Consider the following 22405-nt stretch of genomic DNA (forward strand, 5'->3'; position numbering starts at 1 on the left):
ACACAATATACAGGGAGACAGTGTTGTTGGTTTCCCTGAAACCCACAGCTGACGCGGCCTTGGCATGTTAACCTGACCTATGTGCTGTTCTTGCCGTGTAACTGCCTGCTACTATACAAAGGAAATGTGAGGCTTTACAGCTTCGTACTAACAGGTAAACAATGTATGTTCTGGAGCCTTCCGCTGGACCATTATAGAAATTGTTTTATAAAGCTTTGCATATTGCTCGTTATCAATGTATAAATAAGTATTTCATAGGTAGGTGTTTCACATGCACACAATCTGTTACAGCCTTTACATTGACGTTTGTTTGTTGACGTTGGTCGTTCTGCTTTTTAACGTGTAAAATAAACACAACAGAAGGTCTTCACCAGCCAGCGCTTAATTGTGAAGCGCACACCTGTGAAGACCAAAAATAAACCCTGACTGTCAAACCTCCACGGGCTGTTAATCTCTTGTTACTTGAGCTGACGTGTTTTTGCTACGGGTTTCATAGAGTAACGTGTCCCACCCGCGGCGGTCTGTCGGCAGGCCTGTCACTAGGCCTCGGACTTTCCTTGTCGGTGTGCCGACATACGCGGCCCCCAGCTCAGGAATCCCCTCCTTCCGACTCGGGCACAGAGGGCAGAACTGCTGCGCTTCGCTAACCGATAAATGCAGTTTTATTTAAAAAAAAACACAACCTCTTTGGACAACCAACCGTTCAGTTTATTGTAGTTTTATTTTATTAGGCGTTTCCAAGTTTTTAATACATATAAGTGTGTACAGTATGTAACTTATTTTTCAAATCTGACACGTTAAAGCCTTATCTTATTTTTTTCTGTTAATACAAAGTCTATTTGAATATAATTCTGTGCTATTTAAAATATATTTACTTATTTGCCGCGGTAAAATTAATACCAGCGCCAACACCCACAACGAAATTAAAGCTTTACACGAGAAACTGAAAGAATATTAATCTGATGCGAAACCCAATTTGAGTAAAATATTTTACGATTATGTAGAAATTTATTTTTGTAAAAACATGCAAGAATCACAGTTTCTGTTCGTCGTTCACAACCACGTTTATTGCAACACGAAAGTAAACGGATTAATCTGAAAACTGGGCACTCCCTGCTCTCGGAGGCGTATGGGAGATGTAGTCCTTCTAGTCGCCCATCGGCGGAAGGGCAGTGTTGGTTAAACTACTTTTCCCAGGTATCATTTCGGACGCACGTGTAGTAGAAACGAGTATGGTTGTTTTTCCAGTAGCCAACCGCAATGTTCTGAATTTTACCTTTTACTACATATTTCAGAGAGTACTGTTTAAGAAAGATGTTTAAAAATTAAAATGCATTTGAGAAAATCAGTACTCGATTTTAAGAGTAGCAAAGCATTCTGCTTCCAGTGTTGGTGAGATCGGTTTGAAAGGCGATTTTCTGAAAGTTATTTTCTGCAGTACAAAAGCACTGACAACGTCCCAGCTCACCATTTAAATAAATATTTAAAATATTTCTTCTGGGGGAACTTTTCAAATTGTCGATGTCCTCCATTTCTAAGCTTTAAATCGGTATTACCGTGTGCTTAACCGCCAACCCTGTTTTTATGTAAAAAAAAATATCTGTAAGGAAAATGCATAGCACATGCGCAACACCTGACTTTCCTACATCGATCTAGCATGTCTGGTCTCTGAGTTACCCATAAAGTGGGCTGTGTGAAGAAAATGAGTGGTTTTCTGTAATTATTTTGCAACGCAAAACCCCGAAACGTTTCCTTCAAACGAAGTTCAAACAACCCCTTTTCTACAGTGCACTGTGACAATCTCATTACCACGCGAAAGAGACCGAATGACTGGTGAAACTGGAGCAGATATATGTATGCATTTTCAATATGTGAGAAAATAACAAGGCCCAGATTAAGGATAAGGCAAAATAAATGCGTGTTTAGGGCCCAAGCAGCTAGGAAAACGTTCTAATTGTTCTTTTTTAAATTTCAGTTAAAATGGAACTTTTTAATAAAATTGAAAATGTTTTCATTCAGGCTACATGGTTTTGCAGTGGTTAGCATTAATGCTTCACCGCGCTGGGGCCCTTGGTCCTGTTCTGGGCCTGGGCTGCTGTCTGGGTGGAGTCTGTATGTTCTCCTCCTGTTTACGTGGGTTTCCTCTGGTGCTCCAGTCTCCTCTCCCAGGGCACGAGCACACAGGTGGGTGAACTGGCTTCTGAGTAAATGGGCTGCAGAGTTTGTGTCCGTCTGCCCTGTGATGGACTGGCGTCCCATCCAGGCTGTATCCCGCCTTGTGCCTGTTGCTTGCTGGGAGAGGCTCCTGCTCCCCCCTGATCCTGTACTGGACAAAGTGATTTAGAAAATGAATGGATAGATCATTATAAGCATTTCTCATTTCTCATCTCGAAGGATTAGAAATATCAGGTTAAGGCAAGCTCTTACATTCAAATTATAGTTGCAGTGTTAAATGATGTTTCTCAGTGATTTAATAATCTTATTTCAAAAATGTTTTTTTTTGACAATTCGGATAAAGAAACTAGCAGTATCCTCTGTCCTGAACTACATGGTAGTAATATGACTTGAAGCAGTGGGAATGTACAGTAATTCAGTTTCGAGCCACCAGCCTTTCTCAAATCGCTAGTGTTTGCTCAGCCCGGCTCTAAAGGAACACGTCATGTTTCACAGGATTAAATGTTTGGCTGCAGGTGGTTTAAAGATGATATGAACCTTTTTTGAAGGGGTGTTTATGCCATCAGCAAATTCTCTGAAGCAGTTATAAAGGTAGTAGACAGTTTGGATTGTACAGGTAATTCTTCGTCTCTGCGGGGTTTTAAGGGTATTGAGAAGACGCGAATAACTGTGCAACGCCGTCTTGTGGCGTTTGGTGGTAACGCAGTCTGTATTCTCTTATGTTCGTTCACTTCTCTTATGCATCGTTCACGTCTTTGAGATAACAGCGCTGGTTTTTGAGAAGTTCTGCGTTCGTATAAGTGGCTACTCCAAAAATAGTTTTAAAACAAAAAAGCCTACTTTACCTACACTCATACCGCAAAAATCGCCATTAATTGAAGAAGCACAATAGGCCCTCTGTTCCCTATGATTACGGCTATTATGTCATATTCCATGATTATATGCCTGTACACTGCAGCCCCGGCAGTCGGGATGACTCAGACTCTCCGGCAGCGCGCTGCTCCCCCTTGTGGCGAAAACCGAATCCTGCAGAACCCTCTGCCCGTGTGTGCCAAGGTTAGGCGGGTAAGGAAAAGTGAAAAGGGACCGATACTATTTTTCGTGCAAGGCGCGGTTAACCAGCTGCCTCCCTTGTAGGGACAGGTGCAGGCTGTCTTTAACGAAACTCATATTCTCATTCGGTGAACTCAACAGTTAGTCATCTATGAACTGGCTTCATTACTCTGCTCTCCTCCCCACTGATAGCTGATGCGTGGTGAGCGTTCTGGCGCACTATGGCTGCCGTCGCATCATCCAGGTGGGGCTGCACACTGGTGGTGGTGGAGGGGAGACCCCATTACCTGTAAAGCGCTTTGAGTGGAGTGTCCAGAAAAGCGCTATATAAGTGTAAGCAATTATGATTACTATAGCACACAAGGTCCCCGGTGAGCGCTGGAGCAGGGGTTCACGTCTGTCAGCGTCCTAAAGCCAGTCGATGAGGTAAACCCACGTCTCTGAGGACAGCAGCAGCTGTCGAAGACATTTCTAGAGAAGATGGACTGCACTCTTCTTCCTAACCTAGACACTTGCATGTGCTTAAATGTCTACTGCCTTCATATGAATTTATCTCTTATGTGACACTTCATCAAAAATTCTTCTGATACTGTAAATACTCCACACTGAATGCATGCTGTGTGTATCCATTACTGTCGTTGCTTGTTCAGAGAAGTCTAACCAAGTTAAGCAGAGCCTGCAGTAATATAACCTTCCATAAGTGTAGAGATTGAGTCTGACTTCTGTTGCAATTCCATGGTTCAGTGTTGTCAGCCTTTTAATGGATGGGCTCTACAGTAGCGATGTTCCAGCCACTGGGTGCCACACCTGTCATTAGCAATTATTCTAAGAGCTGTGGAAAAAAAACTTCATTTCGTGTGACTGACAGAACACTGCTGTCCCTGGCTTGTGTACATAGCAAACAAAAGAGAGCACGTATGAAATAAGTCAGTCAAAATTCAGAACGGAACAAAGACCATACCTTCTGTCAAAGGGATTAAGCAATCTCAACCTAAGTCTCCACAGCACGTTGTCTTAGTATCTTAGTGGGTGGGGGGGGGGGCACAATGAAACCACACCAACCAACTCCGGGAGGAAATGTTGGTTCAGTTGCTTCTGAACGAAGTGTCACATACAGTTCTGCTTGTTACAGGAGCTCAGGTTAGCGTGAGGGAGAGAAGGTGGATGCAACAGAAATACCTGAGCTACAGCTGAAGCCCTGAGATAAACTGTTCACACCAGAAGAATGCAGCAATGTTTTTGCAGCAAATACCAAAATTGTAACAGCAGGTGTAAGTGTCCTCCTGGGCCAGAACTGGAAAACCCTGACAGCCTCTGAACACCACAAACGAACACCAGACCCACTACTAGTGCAGGGGACCCCAAAGGCTCTGAGGAGGGAGGCACACAACCCACTCTGAACCTTTAAAACACACATGAGAAACAACAGTTCACTTTTATCTGGGTGCCTTCTTGTCCTAAGGCGCAACATAAGTGCAAAACGCACAAACTTCAAATTACATGGGGTTAGAAGTGTGATAAGATGAAGGAGAACATGATATAACCGACTGACACACACTCAACACTGGAGGGTACCCTGAGATGGATGGTATATGAGACGTCATCTCAGACACTGAGCCCTGGTTTTAAAGTAATGAATGAAAATTACTTTCGGTCACGGACTGTAAACGTGTGAAACGACACCGACTGACGAAACACGGTTTTGGGGTGTATTTATATTTGTTGGCATTGCCTCCACGTGAATGGCCGTATCTGTTACCGCCGTTACCCAGGCAACTGATACTTCCGGGTCATGAACAATAGGCCGTGTCTATCCGGGTCGAGGTTTGCTTTTTTTTCCGCTAAAGGCATTTGTATTATTTAATCAGAAAATGTAATTTTCCCTGAAAAAAAGTAATAACAAAAACGTCGCGGAAGAGCACTAAGTAAGTTTTCAATTAGCTATGCTGTTATTGCAAAACTGAAATTATATTAACAGAATAAAATTAAATGTAGTTATACGAATAAAAAAAGACATCCAAGTTATGATTTTATTTGGTGTATTAAAAACATTTTGCTTTTATCGGCAGAACTAAGCTTGATCATAATAGACTACCAATTTAAATTTATTTTCGCAAGCAACGTAGTCAAAACACAGACATCGCGACCCTGTCTTGTGTTTGCGTCCGAAAATAAAGGGATCATTACTGTCAGCGCGGTTTGGTGACACTCAAGTGCCGCTATCCATTGCCAGGATTTGTGTACAATATTGAAAATTCTAGTTTTAAGACGCCAGTCTACGCCGTGTAGCCATTAGCTGTATTGCCCTTACAAGTTGAGGCAGTTTTACCCGTCCAAAATCGCATACATCTGTGAGCATGTTGTGCACATTCACTTTGCAGGAGAAGTAAATCGGCGCTAATGAAATAATCAATTAGAATCAAGCCCCCCTTGCTTCTGTGCGTGACAATAAATACCTTTAATTTCTTAACTTTTTCAGTTTTAAATGGCCCATTTCCAGCCTGAGCATATCGCCGACTGAACAGACTGAAGGCAGGTGCGTATCTTCCAGTTACTGCTCCTTAACCGGATCTGCTTGGTTCCGTTGTGGACACAATAAGGTGCTGAGCACCACAGTTCTGAACTGATTTCTTATTCTCAGATTGGTGTACAAAACTAAGCCAGGAGTCACACCTTTTCCATCACTATCCCTCTTGTTGGACCTGCCTTTTGGTCTAAGAGCAGCTAACAAATGTCTTGAAAACAGCTCTTGGAATATGGTGTCTTCTCAGCAAACTCATGCATCTTCAGATCTTTAAGTTACTACAGAAACTGTGCACAAAACATTCTTCACAAAATAACAGCCTTTCGACTAAACAGATACCGTGCAGCATGCGGTAATGAAGGATCTCTCAGGTCAGGTGGAAAAACAGATCACCTGACTCTGTAGGACAGGGATCAAGACGTACTGCACTCTTGAGGACAAATGGAATGAAATCCCCTTTCTGTCTTTGCAGAACAGAAGTAGTGCAAAAACAAACTGAAGTAGGCTGAAATACCATATTTTAAAATGAAGCAGGAGCCCATTGCCTTTAAAGAGGAAATTACGGATGTGACCTTTGCTCACCTGGAAAAGAAATCCGAGTCAGGCCTTTTCCAAACCAGTGAGGGTTTCTGCCCAGTTAAAAGCGAGAAGGAGTTTGCCGACAGACCCGCTGGGCCGGTGAAAGTGGAGAGAGATGAATTGGAAGGTGCTCAACTGGGGGCAGTGCTTTCTGAGCAGCGCCCCCCTGTGGCTAAAGAGGAGAAAGACGAGTGGAAGCTGGCTGCTGTGGCAGACGGGCTCAAGGTGCTCCGGCCTGCAGCAGAGGAGAAGAAACTGGCAGCTCCCCCGGCCAGCGGGGACCCCCTCGCGAGGCCAGCCCCGGCCGGGGAGCAGCAGTGCTGCTGCAGCGAGTGTGGGCGGAGCTACAAGAGCAAGAGGTACCTGAGGAGGCACCAGCTGATCCACAAGGGGCTGAAGCCGTTCACGTGCCCCGACTGCGGGGAGAGCTTCCGGCTGTACGTGCGGCTCAGCCAGCACCGCAAGCTGCACCTGGGGGAGAGGCCGCACCGCTGTGCAGCCTGCGGCAAGAGCTTCCGGCTGGCCAAGTACCTCCAGCAGCACGAGTCCATCCACACCGGCGAGCGGCCGCACCGCTGCCCCGACTGCGGGAAGGACTTCCGGCTGCCCTCCCACCTGCGCTCCCACCAGCTGATCCACACCCAGGACCGGCCCTTCCGCTGCTGGGACTGCGGCGCCAGCTTCCGCCTGCAGGGGGAGCTCCAGAGGCACCAGCAGGAGCACACGGGCGAGACGCCCTACCAGTGTGCCGAGTGCGGGGACAAGTTCCGGCAGCAGAGCTCGCTGACGCAACACCAGAAGATCCACAAGGCAGAGAAGCAGAGCTACACTGTGATCAAGCTGTGACATCAGCGGGTTTCGGGCAGCTCACCAGAGCAAACAGTTCGCCATGCTGGGCTTCCCGAGACGAGGGCTGTGGATGTGCCTCTCCTTCAGCCTTGAGATGCCAACAAAGCACATTAAGAAATGAAGAACATGACAGTGCTGATTTAGGCTGAAGTCTGATACTGTGGTTCGTCACCTTTGTCCCGCTTGCCTGTCTTGATAAGGATGTGCAAGTCACATGCTAAGTGGGCAGAACTGAGGTAAAAATAGCGATGGCAGGAGACAGTACTGTGTGTGAATTTTCAGTGCTTTCTTTTCACCAACGAACTAGACATTTGTGTCCCCTGTTATAACACACGAGTACGGTCTTTGCCGTTGTGCGATACGATATGTTAACAGATGTCTGGCAGCAGGTAAAGGTGCTGTTAAAATTAACAAGGATGCTGCCGGATCATGTATGACAAGTGCCTTTTCACACCCCCAGTCTCGTGCCCGGAGGGTTTGGTTGGGAAAGATCACTATATTTGTCTAGGCCCAAAGGGAATGTGGCTTGTGCCCATTGATGTCATTGTTGGGGATGAATGGGATACACTACACGGTATTGCTGCTTCATCCTAGACCGAGAGACTGGCCTGCACAGCTATAAGGAAAGGAAACTCCTCGATGTGGCTTCACACCTGTTTACCAATAAGCAATTTAATGAAGTGGGGGGGGGATTGAAAAGGAACTCCAGTGCTCTAGGAATAGCACTGTATTATTCTGTACATGACAGTATGGACAGCTCTTGCTTTGCTGCTGTCTTGAGATAAATATGATCATACTATAATTTCAGGTTCTGTAATTATTACTACATAATTCAGATAAGAATCTGAGACGGCAGTCACTGTTTTTATTTTGCACATGTTCTTGGTGTGGTCTCAGCTCCAATATGAAGAGAGCTGACCATACCTTGAAGCAGAGATTGTCGACTATCGGTTGGTTCACACACTCCTGTCTTTACCAGCGGGCGGACTGAGTAACTTTAAAATTAAAAGGGAACTGCTAGACTATTTTTACAGTTTGGGTTTATAAAAATCAATTGGCGGTGACGAGTGCATTTCAAATGAAACAAACTCCTAAGTACATGGTACTTGGGGATGACTCCTGGGACACTAGGCTCTCACACAGCAGGTTACAGATCTTTGCTTAGTGACATATTACTCACCTTTTATTCCCTCACACCTTCTACCACATGACAGTCCATCGGCTGTAGGGCCCACTGGGGCTCTGGGCTCCTGATGGCAGCAGGGGAGCAGTACTTTGCATCTACAAGCATGCAAGATGAAAACGACAGGTCCCAGGTCCGGTCCGCTTTGTGCACGGCCTGAGCATTATGATAAATGTATAATAAGACTTGTTTGCAACATCAGTTACATTTTTGTAATAATAATAATAATAATAATAATAATAATAATTGCTTACACTTATATAGCACTTTTCTGGACACTCCACTCAAAGTGCTTTACAGGTTATGGGGACACCCCTCCACCCCCACCAGTGTGCAGCCCCACCTGAATGATGCGACGGCAGCCGTAGTGCGCCAGTACTTTCACCACACACCAGCTCTCAGTGGGGAGGAGAGCAGAGTGATGAAGCCAGTTCATAGATGGGGATTATCAGGAGCCCATGATTGGTAAGGGCCAATGGGAAATTTGGCAAGGATGCTGGGGTTACATGATGTAATGTGATGACATGGTTATTTCTCAAACTCAACCTAGGATTACATCACTGTAGTCACAAGGCCTCGAGTCCTAGGGTCACACTTTTGTCTCTAGAACCTAACTCAGCGGTTCCCAACACTGGTCCTGAAACAACAGTCTTCTGCTTTTTGCCCTGAGTGCCTAATCACAGGCTACTTAGTTTCAGTTTTCTGTTGGGGGTCACATTTAATTTGCATTCAGCTCGTAAGAGGTCCAGGGTTTTGAAATGGGTAGCAGCAACAACAACTGCCCTCATTCTGATGTGCAGCCTTTGTACATGGAAAAATGCTCAATGTGGGAGTTGTCTGATACTATCATTCCCACCTGTGTCTAGTCAGTTCTTGAGAGCTGTTAGATATATCCACAGGCAAGATGAGGGGAGGCTGTGTATTGCTCTGTGTGTGCTGATGCTGCTGTAAATGGTACCCTTGACTTTGCGTATTGGTAACACTCAGGATTGACTACATAAACAAGTTAAAAGTTTAAATGAGCAAGCAAATCAATTAAGTAATCAATTAACACTGTTTATGTAGAGCTCAGCTACAATAATAAGCAGTAGACCATGATTCTCCAGGAGCAGGAATGCTAACCACTATTAAAATCATGGTCAAGAAGACTCTCAAACTGGCCCTGTTGAAAACATTTCCTCTAGTTCTAGTTAGATTTAAAGAGTAAACTAGAAAGATTTCATCCCTTGAGAACCAGGAAATTATTTAACACAAAAATGTCAAAAACATTTGGGAAAAAAACCAAGAATGACAAGTTTAATGTCCATTTGAGCACAAAAGGAGACCTATGGAAAAGAAATGGGTTACATCCCAAAATTAATTCTACTGCTGATCCTATGTTAGCATCTTCCACTGTAAAACATAGTATTCCTTACAAACACATGCCAGTTTAGGATGCTAGGTCTTTAGATTTCTTACTGTACATCCGTTTCGGTTTGGCTTTCCATTTTCAATCATGGTATATCACACTTTTCTATGCTTTCCAGCATTATACCACACACCACACTGTTCATATGGGTTTGACTAGGGTATGCCTGTGTATACATGCATTTCATCATCATCATCAACACCCACCGTTTCATGAGAGCCTCCCCTAACACTCTTGAATAATGGCTCATTGTCCACCTTCATGCAGCTTGCTTCTACAAAACCTACTGATTTCATCACATACATATATATTTGTAATACAAAGCATATACAATACTCAGTTTTACCCAACAATCTCTGAACAACCTTCGCAAAAATATTAAAACTAAAATGATTGTTTAAAACATTTAATAACTGAAAAAAGTGAAAGTCTGCCAATGTCTACATAGAACTTCAAGAAGCTTTTCGTTCCCATTATTAATGAATGACCACCAATCAATGAGCTGCATTGGTCCGTTCAAAACAGGCCCTATAGACAGGGCTGTAAAGACGCCTTTAGAAATGAAGAAATTTTAACCGCAGTACCTCAGTAAAACTAGTAATGTTGCTTAATTACCATGTGCAGCCAATAGGTAACTAACTGCACACAGCTCCTGCCTTCAATGATAAGAACAAATTACAAACATAATGGTTACAAATGAGAGAAGGGCAATTCAGCCCAGCTATGCCATTTAGTAGCAGATGACCCAAGAAACTCATCCAGCTCTTGAAGGAAGCCAGGGTATAGGCTTCAACATGGCTAGGTAGCTTGTTCTAGACTTCAAAACCGTCTGGATAAAGTAGTCTCCAGTTCTCAGTTTTATGCCATTAGTTTCCACTTGTGTCCTATGTTGAGGTCCACTGTTTATCCTGGATACATCCATTGTGTAGCCTTTGAGCTTTATCGATACTTGTATCAGGTTTCCTTGCAGTCCTCTTTGTTTAAAACTAAAAAGGTTCATAATCAGTCCTGCAGTGGAGGATATTCCTTACAGGTCCCAGAAAGCCTCGTTTGCTTTTCTCTGGACCAATTTCAGAACAAATACCAAAACCGTGCGTGGTTCCCTAAACAAGGCTTTCCTACTGCCTTGTGCAGCCAGTGAGTGAACAGCTCATCAGTGTGGCCTCACCTGGACACACCCACGTCAGCCAGAACGTGAAATTACTCGTTGGCAGCCAACAGATTTGAGATGTGATTCAACTGAAAATACTAAATGAATAATGAACACTAAGATGCATTTCGTGAAAAGAATTCTAATGCTGTGCAAAGTATTTAAAAAACATTTCTCAATTCACAGGCCAGCCTCTTCCTGCGACAGGGTGACTTTAAACCCCCGTCCTGTCCCAGAGCTTCCCGAAGGCTGAGGAACTAGCAGCGCCACCCCACTCCTACAGTTTTGAAAGGGCCCCTGGGAGCAGCTGGCTGGCCGCCGCGCGTCACGGCAGCATGTGCAGCTTGGACACCAGCTCCATCACCTTGGTCCTCTTCCCGCCGGAAGAGTGGCCGGGCTTCTCGATGCCGTACATGTACTCCAGGAAGCTGCAGAGCGGCGCCAGCGGCGCGGGGTAGCCCAGGTTGAAGACGCGCAGCACCTTGAAGAGCTTGTCAACGGCGCCGCCCAGGCTGCGCTCCGGGAGGGGCAGCACCACCCTCTCTGCCGGCGCCAGGACGAAGAAGCGCCTGCTGGGGCTGTCCAGCGGGCCCACGGTCAGGATGCGCGGCTTGGCCTGGCTGTGGGACCCGGCCCTGGGCATGTCAGGCTGACAGAACAGCGTGGAAATATTGGTTCCAATCTAAGAAATAAAGAACGGCAGCGTCACCCCGAGAGAACGTGACTGCTCACCCGAGTTCTTACCTCTTCGGAGAGTGAGAGCAGCAGGTGTTGTGACATTCAGTGTTCTTACCAAGAAGGGCACAGTGGTTAACATGGCTGCCTCACTGCGCCGGGGCCCTGGGTACAATTCCTGACGGGCGCGAGAGGGCGCGAGAGGGCGCGAGAGGGCGCGAGAGGGCGCGAGAGGGCGCGAGAGGGCGCGAGAGGGCGCGAGAGGGCGCGAGAGGTCCAGGTGTACCCCACCTTGTGCCCACTGCTTGTGGGACAGGCAACCCCAAGCTGAAAAAAAGTTGTAAGAAAAAGGCCGGATGCAATGTAACTGCTCTCTTGGATCTAACTCCTTCAGGTGTTTTGGTGTCCCCCACAGGCGTTTTCGTGTTCTTACTGGCCTGGAGCTTGGAGTTTTCCCTGGATGGATTGCAAGTTCATCACAATCCCAGTAATTCTGGAACATGAATAAATCTGGACTGATTGCAACAGTTGGTGCTCTCCACAAAGATACAGAAGCAGTGTCTGCTTCTGAGACTTGAAACCACAAACCTCTGTATCTGTAAATACAATGTTTTAGCTCCCATGTGACTATAAAACATCACAGGTTTTCAAGGTTTGTCATGTGACATTCAAACAGTACAAGTTTTTTTCTTAGTACACATGGATGACAGACATAACTACTATTATGTACTTAGAACAATGCAACAAGTAAGACCAAAACATATATTTTAAGATAGGCCACAGACTTTAGCACTGCTGGATGGACAGAAGTACTAAGCCATTATCAGGGCAGGTTCTTTCCCATTTTCCTTAGCAGTGAAACATCACTTATCAAAGCATTCAACCCCTCTGTTTCAAACTGGTGCCTTTCAATCTGCATCTTCCCATGAACTCGATACTTACTGGTGCCAAATCCACAAGGTAGTTGATGGGGGGCTTCGTATTGCTCTTGGCTGGTTGTGAAGCTCTGCTGTTGTTAGCTGGTGGCAACATGTGCATGAGCACCTTCAGCATAGTCAGCATATAGCAATCTGCAAGAACAATAGTTACGATTTAGTTAGTGTCTTTATGCTATAAAAGTACTATTACATTTGCAACACAAAAACCCATAGGCTCCCGCAATAATGCTTGGTAATGTGTTGTAGTACACTGAGGCAGTCTCTAACTTTAAATGGAGCCCCACTCTGTCCTTGCAACACCAAGGTCCAACATTTTCAAAATGAGGTCAATTGCAAAATATTCCTTGTCCTGTTGTCTTATAATTCTGTAGTTAACCACACACCAATGTCTTACAAACAGGATGGGTGAATCAGATGTTTATATATGTGTGTATTTGTAAGGTGAATTCTGGGGTCTGCCTGACTGTTGTTAAGATGAACCTTTATAGCTATTGTATACTGTCAATGTGCCTTCTGACACAGAAAGAAACTGTGCTTCTCTTTGGCTCATCTGTGGCTGGTTAGATTCAGGTATTAGGTATGAATAATTGGGTAAACTGCTTAAAATGCTTTTCTAGGTATTATTGTTGGTCTATTATATCCTGTTACCCTTTCAGTTTGTTTGCTGAAAACAAAAAACGACAATATATAAACAGCTAGCACTGGCCTCCTCAGGACGACCTCACCTTCCTTCTCTGAGCGGGACTGCTCCAGCAGGGTGACAATCTCAGGCAGCTTCTCCTTCTCCGCGATCTGGCGCACTTTGGGCAGAACGCACGTCTCCCACTTGGACAGAAAGTTCTCTCCTTTGCCTGGGAACATCCTTTCGAACTCCGAATCGATCTGCACACCAACAGGCAGAAATCAGTCCTTACAACCCCCTCTACTCTTCTACGCACCACTTTGAATGAGAAATTCAGAGCTGAACACATTGTCCCGTGCTCCTTCAAACCCTTTCTCTGCAAAATCCTTAAATTTCGCAGGTACCGTGTCCTACAAACATACTTTTTCATACTTTTCAGGATGTGTAGCAATACAAATGACCTAATGATCTTAATTTATCCATAAAGGAAAATTACTGTCCCTTTGATGACACGTTAGCATTAATTGTATTAATCTCTTAGGAGTAAAGCACAACAGCCGTTAGAAATCCGCTCTAACAGGCGAAGGCCAGGCTTACCGCTGAAGGCACATCCAGGAATCGTGGGTATTCTGCGATGACCACGTCCAAACTGGGCCTTTTGCTCACCATCCATTTCCTCCTCGCACTGAACGTCCTCTCCATGCAGTTCTTGATGACGGTCAGGTTTTTAGCAAGAGGCCGTGTCTTCTTCATCAGGGTGATCCACTTCTTGGCCTCCTCACTGGTTTTCTCGTTAGATCCAGGTTTGGAGTCCACGATGCCCAGCTCAGCTCTTCTCCTCTTCAGCACATACTTCTTCTTGTCGGCCTCCAGCGTTCTCCTGAAGTTGCGCAGCCTGGTTTCAATGTACCCTGTCCGTGACACCGGGTCATACAGGTGCTCCTGTGAAGATCAAACTTGTCAAGAGGCAGGCTGAGCTCCTGGGAGAAACACCCCCCAAGTTAAATACCCAGAATTCAAACACGTCTGAGCACAGGGGTGTGCATCCCCAGGCCTGGGGGGCCACAGCATTTCTTGGCTTCCTTCTACCTCTGTTCTTAATGGCCTGACTGAGCTACATGTTGAACTGCAAAGATTTATCCCATTCCAAAGCTCTTGAGGTATTGATTCAAAGACACCCAGAAAACAGGAGTCTGAGCCTCGCAGACTGGAGAAGCTCACCTGGGTCTTATTCTGATGCATCAATTTTGGAACATGTTTATATGTCTCTCTCAAACTTTCCAGAAAAAAAATTGATCTATTAGTCCTACAAGTGACATACGTTTTTCAGCTTAATGTTATCACAAGACAAAAAGATTGCTGGAGTAGTTCATAGTGTACACGATACCAAACCCAGGACTAAAGGGATAGGAGACATGAAGATAGGGAAATAGACATGAGTAAATATTCCATTCCAAGGAATTGCATTGTGGATCTTGGTTTCAACAATGTGCTCAAATGTTACAAATCAAATGAGTCACCAGCTGAGTAACCAGATACATTAAAACACGAGGCGCAGAAATTATACTCCGATTCATTTAAAATGGTGTCCTGAAATAGGACACTTGGTGCAAACTTTTCAAAAGAGCAAGCAACTTCACTCCAACAACTGTAAGACAAAGTATTTTTCATTCAAAGCAGCAACATTCTGCTACATCAAATTCACATGGTAAAGAAATGTAAATACCAGGAATCAGTGTGCCCTGCAAATAAGAAACAAATAATATTTAGGATGTAATGCTCCTTAAGTTACAAAATATTTTTTAATGACGATATGCAGCACCTTTTACTAAAGAGGAACTGCCAAAACACGATAAAGCCAGGAAATTAGTCAAGCATGCTGAGTTTCAAATAAGTGTCCTGCTCACCATCACACACACGACTGCACCATGTGGACTACCACCTTCGCTAATGCTACTTACAATTCCGTTAATTCCTGCAGAGGGAACGCACAGCCGCAGTGCTGGGAACAGCTCCACGATGTGCTCAGCCAACATGGTCTTCTGTGCGGAGGTGGGATAGCTACAAACACCAAACACAACCGACATCAAAACATCGCAGGAGACAAGTGCATCCAGGGCTCAGAGACTGGCGGACAGACACGCGTATCCAGGCGCTGTGGCAGAGAGCACGCAACTCAGACCTACAGCCTGTATTCCTTCCAGCAGGTGCCACACATACTACTAGCCTGTACCCTCCTGCTGATGAGGAATGTTAACTGGAATAATGAACTGACATAGTCAAGTGTTCAACAAAATGCCTTCTGCAAAACACTGGCAACTTCTTTATCATAAGGTTATGCCATTGTATTAACAAACTGGTGTTCATGACCTCAGGAGAAAGAAAGTAAAATTGCTGCCCACCCCCCGATGCACTAGGGTGTACAGAGAGGGTCCCCAGCACTGCATCCTCGCGCCTGTGTTGCCAGCAGCCCCCCACCCTGCCAACGCTGCAATCCAGGGGCCCTGACCGCTTCACCCCTGCGGCCAGCGCAGACCGTCTCCCCTCGAGCCAAACAGAGGAAGGACCGCTCCCTCACGGCCGCCCCGCTGCCCTCCGCCCGCAATCACGTCAAGTCCCAGAGCGAGACGCACAAGCCAAACTCCTCCACGAGGTAGGCCACGGCGATCTTGATGAGCTTGCGGCGGGTCAGCTCGCAGAAGGAGGAGTCCTTCTCGTATTCGCGGATGACCTCCGGAGCCAGGCCCTCGAGCCGGCCGCGCAGCTGCTCCGAGAAGCTCTGCTCCACGTACTCGCTGTACTCCCCGGACTGCAAGAGACAAGGACGAGGATCCCAGTCAGACCGCGGGACAAGGGTGCAGAGCAGAGCCACATGTCGGCTGTATGAATTGAAAGTTGTTCATTAATCATAGCTTTTGGCATCACAAAATACTGAATGCAGTATAGGCAACACACTATAAACTATTGTTTATATTTACAGAAGCGTACAATACACACTTGTAATGCGCATATACACAACACTACACATTACTGAATACAGTGTGGTAAAACAGTGCATTACAGCATTAAAACAGTTATACTCTTGCTCACACAGTACAACTAGCTGCATCTGGAAAGCAAAGCAGCTCTGTAAATTCGCAATGTCCGTGGAAACGTATAGCTGGGTTACTGCACTTCAGCCTGAACCTACCAGCCAACCCAGCTGTATTAATGGGAACCAGCATTCCTGGCTGAAGCTACAATGGACCAGGCTGACTCCTTACACAACATCCCTTCCAGGGCCAGTGCTGTACTGGTGGTCACTGGCCTATAGAACAGGGGTCTGTCTCTGGCTCTAGAAGCCACGTATGGCAATGAAGGACTTCAATACTAACATAACCAGCTGTATAGCTGGTTCTCCAAACACTGTAAACCAGATACAGGACAGGAGCCAGTGCAGCTGTTGACATACTGGGAGATGACTAGCTAATGAAACATGGCTTTGATTTGCTTCGTCAAGGAGAACACACTATAGAGAAACTAGGAACTCTTCAAAGAATGTTAAATGAGGATCAGAAAATAAAGGATATTTTACAAGCGCTCACACGCTGACTTGTTATAAGGACAGTGGAGCATCTGAATGAAGGAGGCCACTGCTACTGCACTACAAAACAAAATCTCATCTGTTATCAACACCTTTAGTCCTCAGCAATATGACTCTTTTGTTGCCATCATGGCTCGAAGCCCCTGAGCAGCCCTGCAGTTAACCAGACCTGAACAATCCAACAACCGCATTGGAGAGGCTGCCGAGCGGCACCATGAGCTCTCCCTACCCTCTCCTTCTCCTGCTCGGACTCCAGCTCTGCTGCACTCTCTCCCGGAAGGGCCTCCATCCCAGGCATCTCGGTCTTCATCTGCGGGGGGCTGAAGGACAGGAACTCCTCATTGAAGTCGGAGGACTCGAACTCGGACATCCCATCATCCTTGGGAACGGATATTATCCGAAGGTCGTGGCTCTGAAGTTCATCCTCAGTGTAATCTGCATCTCGGAAAAAAAAAATGGGTGATAATCTTATTATGATTTAATAACGTGAGGTCTTGCTTAATTTGCTACAGTTCTGTGAATAAGCAACAGCAGCAGCTCATACAAATAGTGCATATAAAAAAGTAGATTTTGATCTTTTTAATGAAATTCTCAAACTGCAGATAAGTGAAATGGAAATCTAATAAGTAAATTGATTCTTAAAATGTAGAGAGCTTTAGGAAAATATATAACAAGGATGTAACTGCTGTGCTACGTGCAGATTTTTAGAAGAGTGTGTCAACAAAGTACGCACTGTCTAGGTTACTTTTAGAAGACAGTGTATCAACACAGTATGTACTGTCTGGGTTATTAAATTAGCCGAAGGTAACTGATAAGCTTTGCCTTAAAATATATTGGTGCTTCTTCTTTCGTTTTTATGATGTAATCCGTTTTGTCCTAAGGAAAGGACAAGTATTAGAAGGGACAGAGTGCTGAACTTTTCCTTACATTTCAACATCTTATAAAATCCTGTACTGCTTGTAATGAGTTGAGTCTCTGACGCACTCTGCAGAGTGACAGCAGGGCTCCCATATTGCAATGTGAATAAAGACCTTACTGAGTGAATGAGAATACCTCTCCTGGCTCTTCTTTGATAAAATTCCACGACATAAGTCAATATGCATTCAATGCCATGGGCTGAATGTTTGCAACGTCTCTCGGGTTCTTAGGAGACCTCACTTCATGTTTCTGCTAATACAAACCCAAAGTCTCTCTCTGCTTCAAACCACTATTACTTCAAATGGTAAAAGAGAAAATGCAGAAAAGGAAGAATGATGTACAGCATTCCTGAAATAGCCCGACTTTGCAAAGAGTCTGCATAATTGATTAGGATCATTGAACCACAAACTCATCGTCTGGGAACCCTCAGCCCTTGGACCCACAGAGAATTATTTTGGGTGCAGGATTGTGCCCAGCCTGGGTCCCTGGGAATGGTTTTGTGGGAGATCAATCCCGGTCCTCGCTTGCTCAGAAGTATCCGAAACCCTGGGCTGGTAAAAGATCTGAACCCCTGGAGAGGCGGGTTCCAGCAGCAATCGCAGAGGAGACCGTGCACTGACACACAGCACAGACAGCCCGATGTGAAAGAGAGCAGGGCTGTTTGAATGAGAAGGACGTGTTTGAGTGAGTCTGTGCGCGACTCTGAAATGATCTGTGTGACTTTTGCACGAATGTGAGAAAGTAGCAGCCTCTGTGATTTCAGCGTCGGCTCACCGGTAAATATATAGGTAATAAAGAGTGGAATTGAGCAGGCTGTGACACCTGCCTCCACTACTTAAGAGCTGTGTGCAACTGTGTGGAAGTTGTGCCGGCTCGAAAATCTAAGCCCACTTCCAAAAGTGAGCGTGTGTATTTCTGAAGTGGCTAAAATCCCCCAAACAAACAGCCGCCAAGTCACACTGGGGTGTCAAACGCAACACAGATCTGTGAAGTGCTGTGTAGTCAGCTGTTGCCAAGGGCACTAAAGCTATAATGGAATCACGGTGTGATGACATGGTTTCATCTGTATCCGTGCCCTATTACAGATAAAGAAAAATGATGAAGTAGTTTAGCAATTTGCGTTTTTTACGCAATAGCCAGTGGGACAGATCAGACTTCAGAGATGCAACAAGTGCAAATCACCAGCTGTATAAACAAAAACAAGTCAGAAGCAGTGTAGACTTGGCTTTAAGATGGGAGTCAAGCCCCAGCCATAAGGCAATCACAACGCTACAGAAGATGGAACCAACTTCAGTCACCCTTAGCGCCTACAAACAGCTACTTCACCCTTATCAGAGTGAAACAGCATAACTGCACAGACATACTCATACTTTACCATCTGTCCATGACTAACTCAATAATTCTGTTATCAAAGACATTTACTTTTAAGCAACTGTTTAATGTTTAAACTTGAAGTAAAGTATTTTATAGAGTATGAATACAAAACATGACCCAAATCCAGGCACTTCGCTGTTAACACTCCTACTAGGGCCGAGACAGAGCTCAGGAGGAGCCACACGGTGCATTTTTATCTAACGATCGCTTTTGTAAAGTAGGGATCACGTCAGAAACCAACCGCCGGAGCCCGGCACGCCACGCTGGGCTCCGCGAGAGCAGGCCTCAGAGCCGCGGGGCGAAACTCACAGGGCGCCGCGCCGTCCTCCTCCGCGAGGGACAGGGAGTCGTGGTGCTCGGGCGCGTACAGGTCCCACTCCACCTGGACGCCCACGTCCTGGCCCTCCTCGCAGACCACGCCCGCGGGGTCCCCGGCGAACGCCCCCGGCTCGCCCTCGCGCTCGGGGGGGAAGTGCACAGGGAAGGCCCCGAAGGCCAGGTCCTCCCCCCCACCCTCCTCTTCCTCCTTGGGCGGCGCCGAGACGAGGCGGCGGCTGTGGAAGCGCCTCTTCCTGCGGCTGCCCCCCAGGAGGCTGGGCCTGACGGGCCGGACCGCCCCGTCCTCCGGCTCGTCCGGCAGCCGGCGCCTCAGGCTCTGGTTCTCCCGCTCCTTCTCGGCCACGGCGCACTGCAGGTCCGCCCACTTCCCGCCCAGCAGCCGGGCCGTCTCCAGCAGCACCGTCTCCACCGCCGTGCTCACCGCCTCCTCGATGGTGGAGCTCAGGTGCTCCTTCAGGAAGGACACAGACAGAGTGACGTCCATCTCATCCCCTCCGGCTCTCGTCGCCCAGGTCACTGCTGGCCGGTCCTGCACACAAGCAGAGGCAGGGCATGAGGTCAGGAGCGTGAGGTCAGGAGCGGGACCAGACCCCCCAGCCTGGGACACGTCTGGAGTGCGACGCAGTGCTCTCTGGGAATCGCTCCTAGAGCGGCTCTGTGTTTGGAGGCACCATCACCCCTTCACAGCTGTCTCTGCCCCAGGCCGGACCCCACGGAGACTCTAGGTCGGGGTTCAGCGCCGCCGCTCGCCTGTTGGCAGAGCTTGCAGTGCGCACAGGGGGCCAGGCCGATGAGGGGACCCCACACGCTTCCGCGAGGAGCTGCCACCCCAGGGCGCTTGCCCTCTGCCCCTCAACACGAGCCTCCCTCAGACTGACGGGAAGCGACCGTCTTTCTTGGAAAATGGGATGAGGGCATGAAATACTCTAACGCCACAAACAAAATCACACACACTCGCGAAGAAGAGGCGACGTTTTAACATACGCTTAACGCATCCTTTTTATTGACGCAAGTTCATCATCGGCAGGCTGCTTTCTGCCGCCCGCCACTCCGTGACACGACTAATCTTCGCGATGGAGGGTCGGACTGTGGTGAAGGAGACCTTGAGAGCACAACGCTTCCCCTCTCCAGCACTGACTCACCCTGCCACCCTCAACTCGGACAGCTCACCCGCTGGGCAGCGCTTATTTTCGTGCCTGTTCGCCGCCGTTGTTGTTATTTACGTAAATAAAGGCGGACGCCCAGAAATGATAATTTCGGGGTTCAAAAAAAGCGTGTACGAATTCACACGGACACGAGACTGAGGACGGCACGAGTAAAAATAAACAGAAATAAAGATGGCACTTCTCAGCAACACAAGGCAGTCCCAGTCCAAGCCTGGGAGCCCAGCGACAGCCCCCGCTCGCTGCTCAGACACAAACACGTACCCCACGGCTGCAAGCCTCCACAACAAACAGCTCTCGCCTGTGCGCACAGCCTTCCGCTGGGGACTCTCGGTACCTGCTGCCGGGATCGAGGCCAAAACCGCCTTCTGCGGATTACCGAGAGCACCAGCACGCCGAACCTGCCCAGCCCCGACGCCGAAACCGGAGAACTTTCAACTGATGCGCCCCGTTTCTGATGTGTTTTGTCCAAGAAAAGAAACGTCACACCGACACGAAACGCGACCCGGAAGTCGATGCGAGGAGCATTGTGGGAAAAGTGGCCGTGTCTTTTGTAGTCCGCCTTCTGGTTACCCGGCGGCCCCTAAGTGCAAATTTAAAAAAAATCTTCCGAATTAAATACGCCTGGGGAGACAGAAGGGGTTAAAACAGTTAAGCGCAGAGCTGTATGATCCCGAGACAGTTTGCGACAAGTTTTTAAAATGGCCTCTAATTAACATCTAAACTAAATGCTCTAAACATTACATAATTGTTGTTTTTGCACACTGCCTGTTGTCTCTGTCTTTCTTTTGCTACACAATTGTATTGTTGTTGTTTTTTTTCTCTTTGTACTACTTATGTCCGAGAGCTAGCTAAATAGCATTTCGTTATACCATATACCATGTATATGAGTGTAATGACAATAAACTTGAAACTTGAACTTAAACTTGAACTTGATTTTGCTGTTTAGTTCTCACATGTGGTGAGACAACGCAATAGCAATCTAATTTTTATTTTCCATTTTGCTTTATCATTTGCAGTTTTGCATTTTTGTGAAGGTTTTAAAGTACAACATAATTCTTATGGCATCAGTAAAAAATATCGTGTGTTCATAAATGGGAGAAACAGTGTATAGGTCAATTACGTTCACACAATGCTGAAAGACTATTATGTCGTGTCCCGTACTGTAAGAATCAAATCATCTGACTTAACTAAATATGGGTCAGTTGGTTTGTCCTGTAACGACATGTCATAATGTGACCATAAGCGAAAGTAAATGACATTTGACCGGGAAAGGTTTCTATGCAGGGAGGGTACCGCAAGCGAGTAAACTGCATATGGGATATATATTTCGCCCATCCATCAGTTTTCGAACTGCAGAAAGCAACAGATGCAATGTGGGCACACCAGTCAGGATATACAGCGTATTTTAAAAAACGGTACATTTCTAATTCGAAAAAGTAGCCCAGCATCTAAGGTTTCCTCCAACAGATCAAAGACAAACTGGTAGGTTAATTGGCTTCTGGTGCGAGTGTGTGTCCTGTGATAAACTGGCGTCCACGCCGTGGTGTAGCCTGCCTTGCGCCTGTTGCTTGCTGACCTGAGTTGGAAGAAACACTTAGAAAATGAACTGATGGAAAAAGAAGGGACTTAAAACAATGTGAAGCCTATGATTCAGACATGCTTTCCCATATCTTGTCAGTGAAGGTAACGGGTGGCGCTGAACTGCGTTTCAACGTTGCGGCCGATAAGGGCACGTGGCAGCGGAGGGGAAGGAACAAGCAGCTGGACCTCCACCCGTGACCATTCCACACCTCCCCCCACAGCCCGTCGCGGCTAACGTGCATTGCAGTATCTTAGACATCGGTTGGACACAAAAGGCAAGGACAATTT

General features: G+C 46.5%; 2 protein-coding genes across 2 annotated transcripts; one reads left to right on the forward strand and one right to left on the reverse strand.

Moving 5' to 3' along the window:
- Positions 1 to 5004: 5004 nt before the first annotated feature.
- LOC102682394 (gastrula zinc finger protein XlCGF7.1-like) lies at positions 5005 to 11197 on the forward strand. The gene is made up of 3 exons (XM_006638147.3): positions 5005 to 5153; positions 5708 to 7416; positions 11108 to 11197. The coding sequence occupies exon 2, from the start codon at positions 6278 to 6280 to the stop codon at positions 7175 to 7177; it is 900 nt and encodes a 299-aa protein (XP_006638210.1). The 5' UTR covers positions 5005 to 5153; positions 5708 to 6277; the 3' UTR covers positions 7178 to 7416; positions 11108 to 11197.
- LOC107079259 (uncharacterized) lies at positions 9632 to 21044 on the reverse strand. Its single transcript, XM_015362051.2, has 9 exons — positions 20871 to 21044; positions 19341 to 19899; positions 16969 to 17174; positions 15790 to 15965; positions 15118 to 15217; positions 13754 to 14098; positions 13260 to 13416; positions 12539 to 12666; positions 9632 to 11603 (listed from the first exon to the last, which is right to left on the reverse strand). Exons 2-9 carry the CDS (start codon positions 19852 to 19854, stop codon positions 11247 to 11249), a joined length of 1983 nt encoding a protein of 660 aa, XP_015217537.2. The 5' UTR covers positions 19855 to 19899; positions 20871 to 21044; the 3' UTR covers positions 9632 to 11246.
- Positions 21045 to 22405: the final 1361 nt, after the last annotated feature.

The sequence above is a fragment of the Lepisosteus oculatus genome, chromosome 28, assembly GCF_040954835.1.
Source record: "Lepisosteus oculatus isolate fLepOcu1 chromosome 28, fLepOcu1.hap2, whole genome shotgun sequence".
In the NCBI taxonomy this organism is placed as follows: Eukaryota; Metazoa; Chordata; class Actinopteri; order Semionotiformes; family Lepisosteidae; genus Lepisosteus; species Lepisosteus oculatus.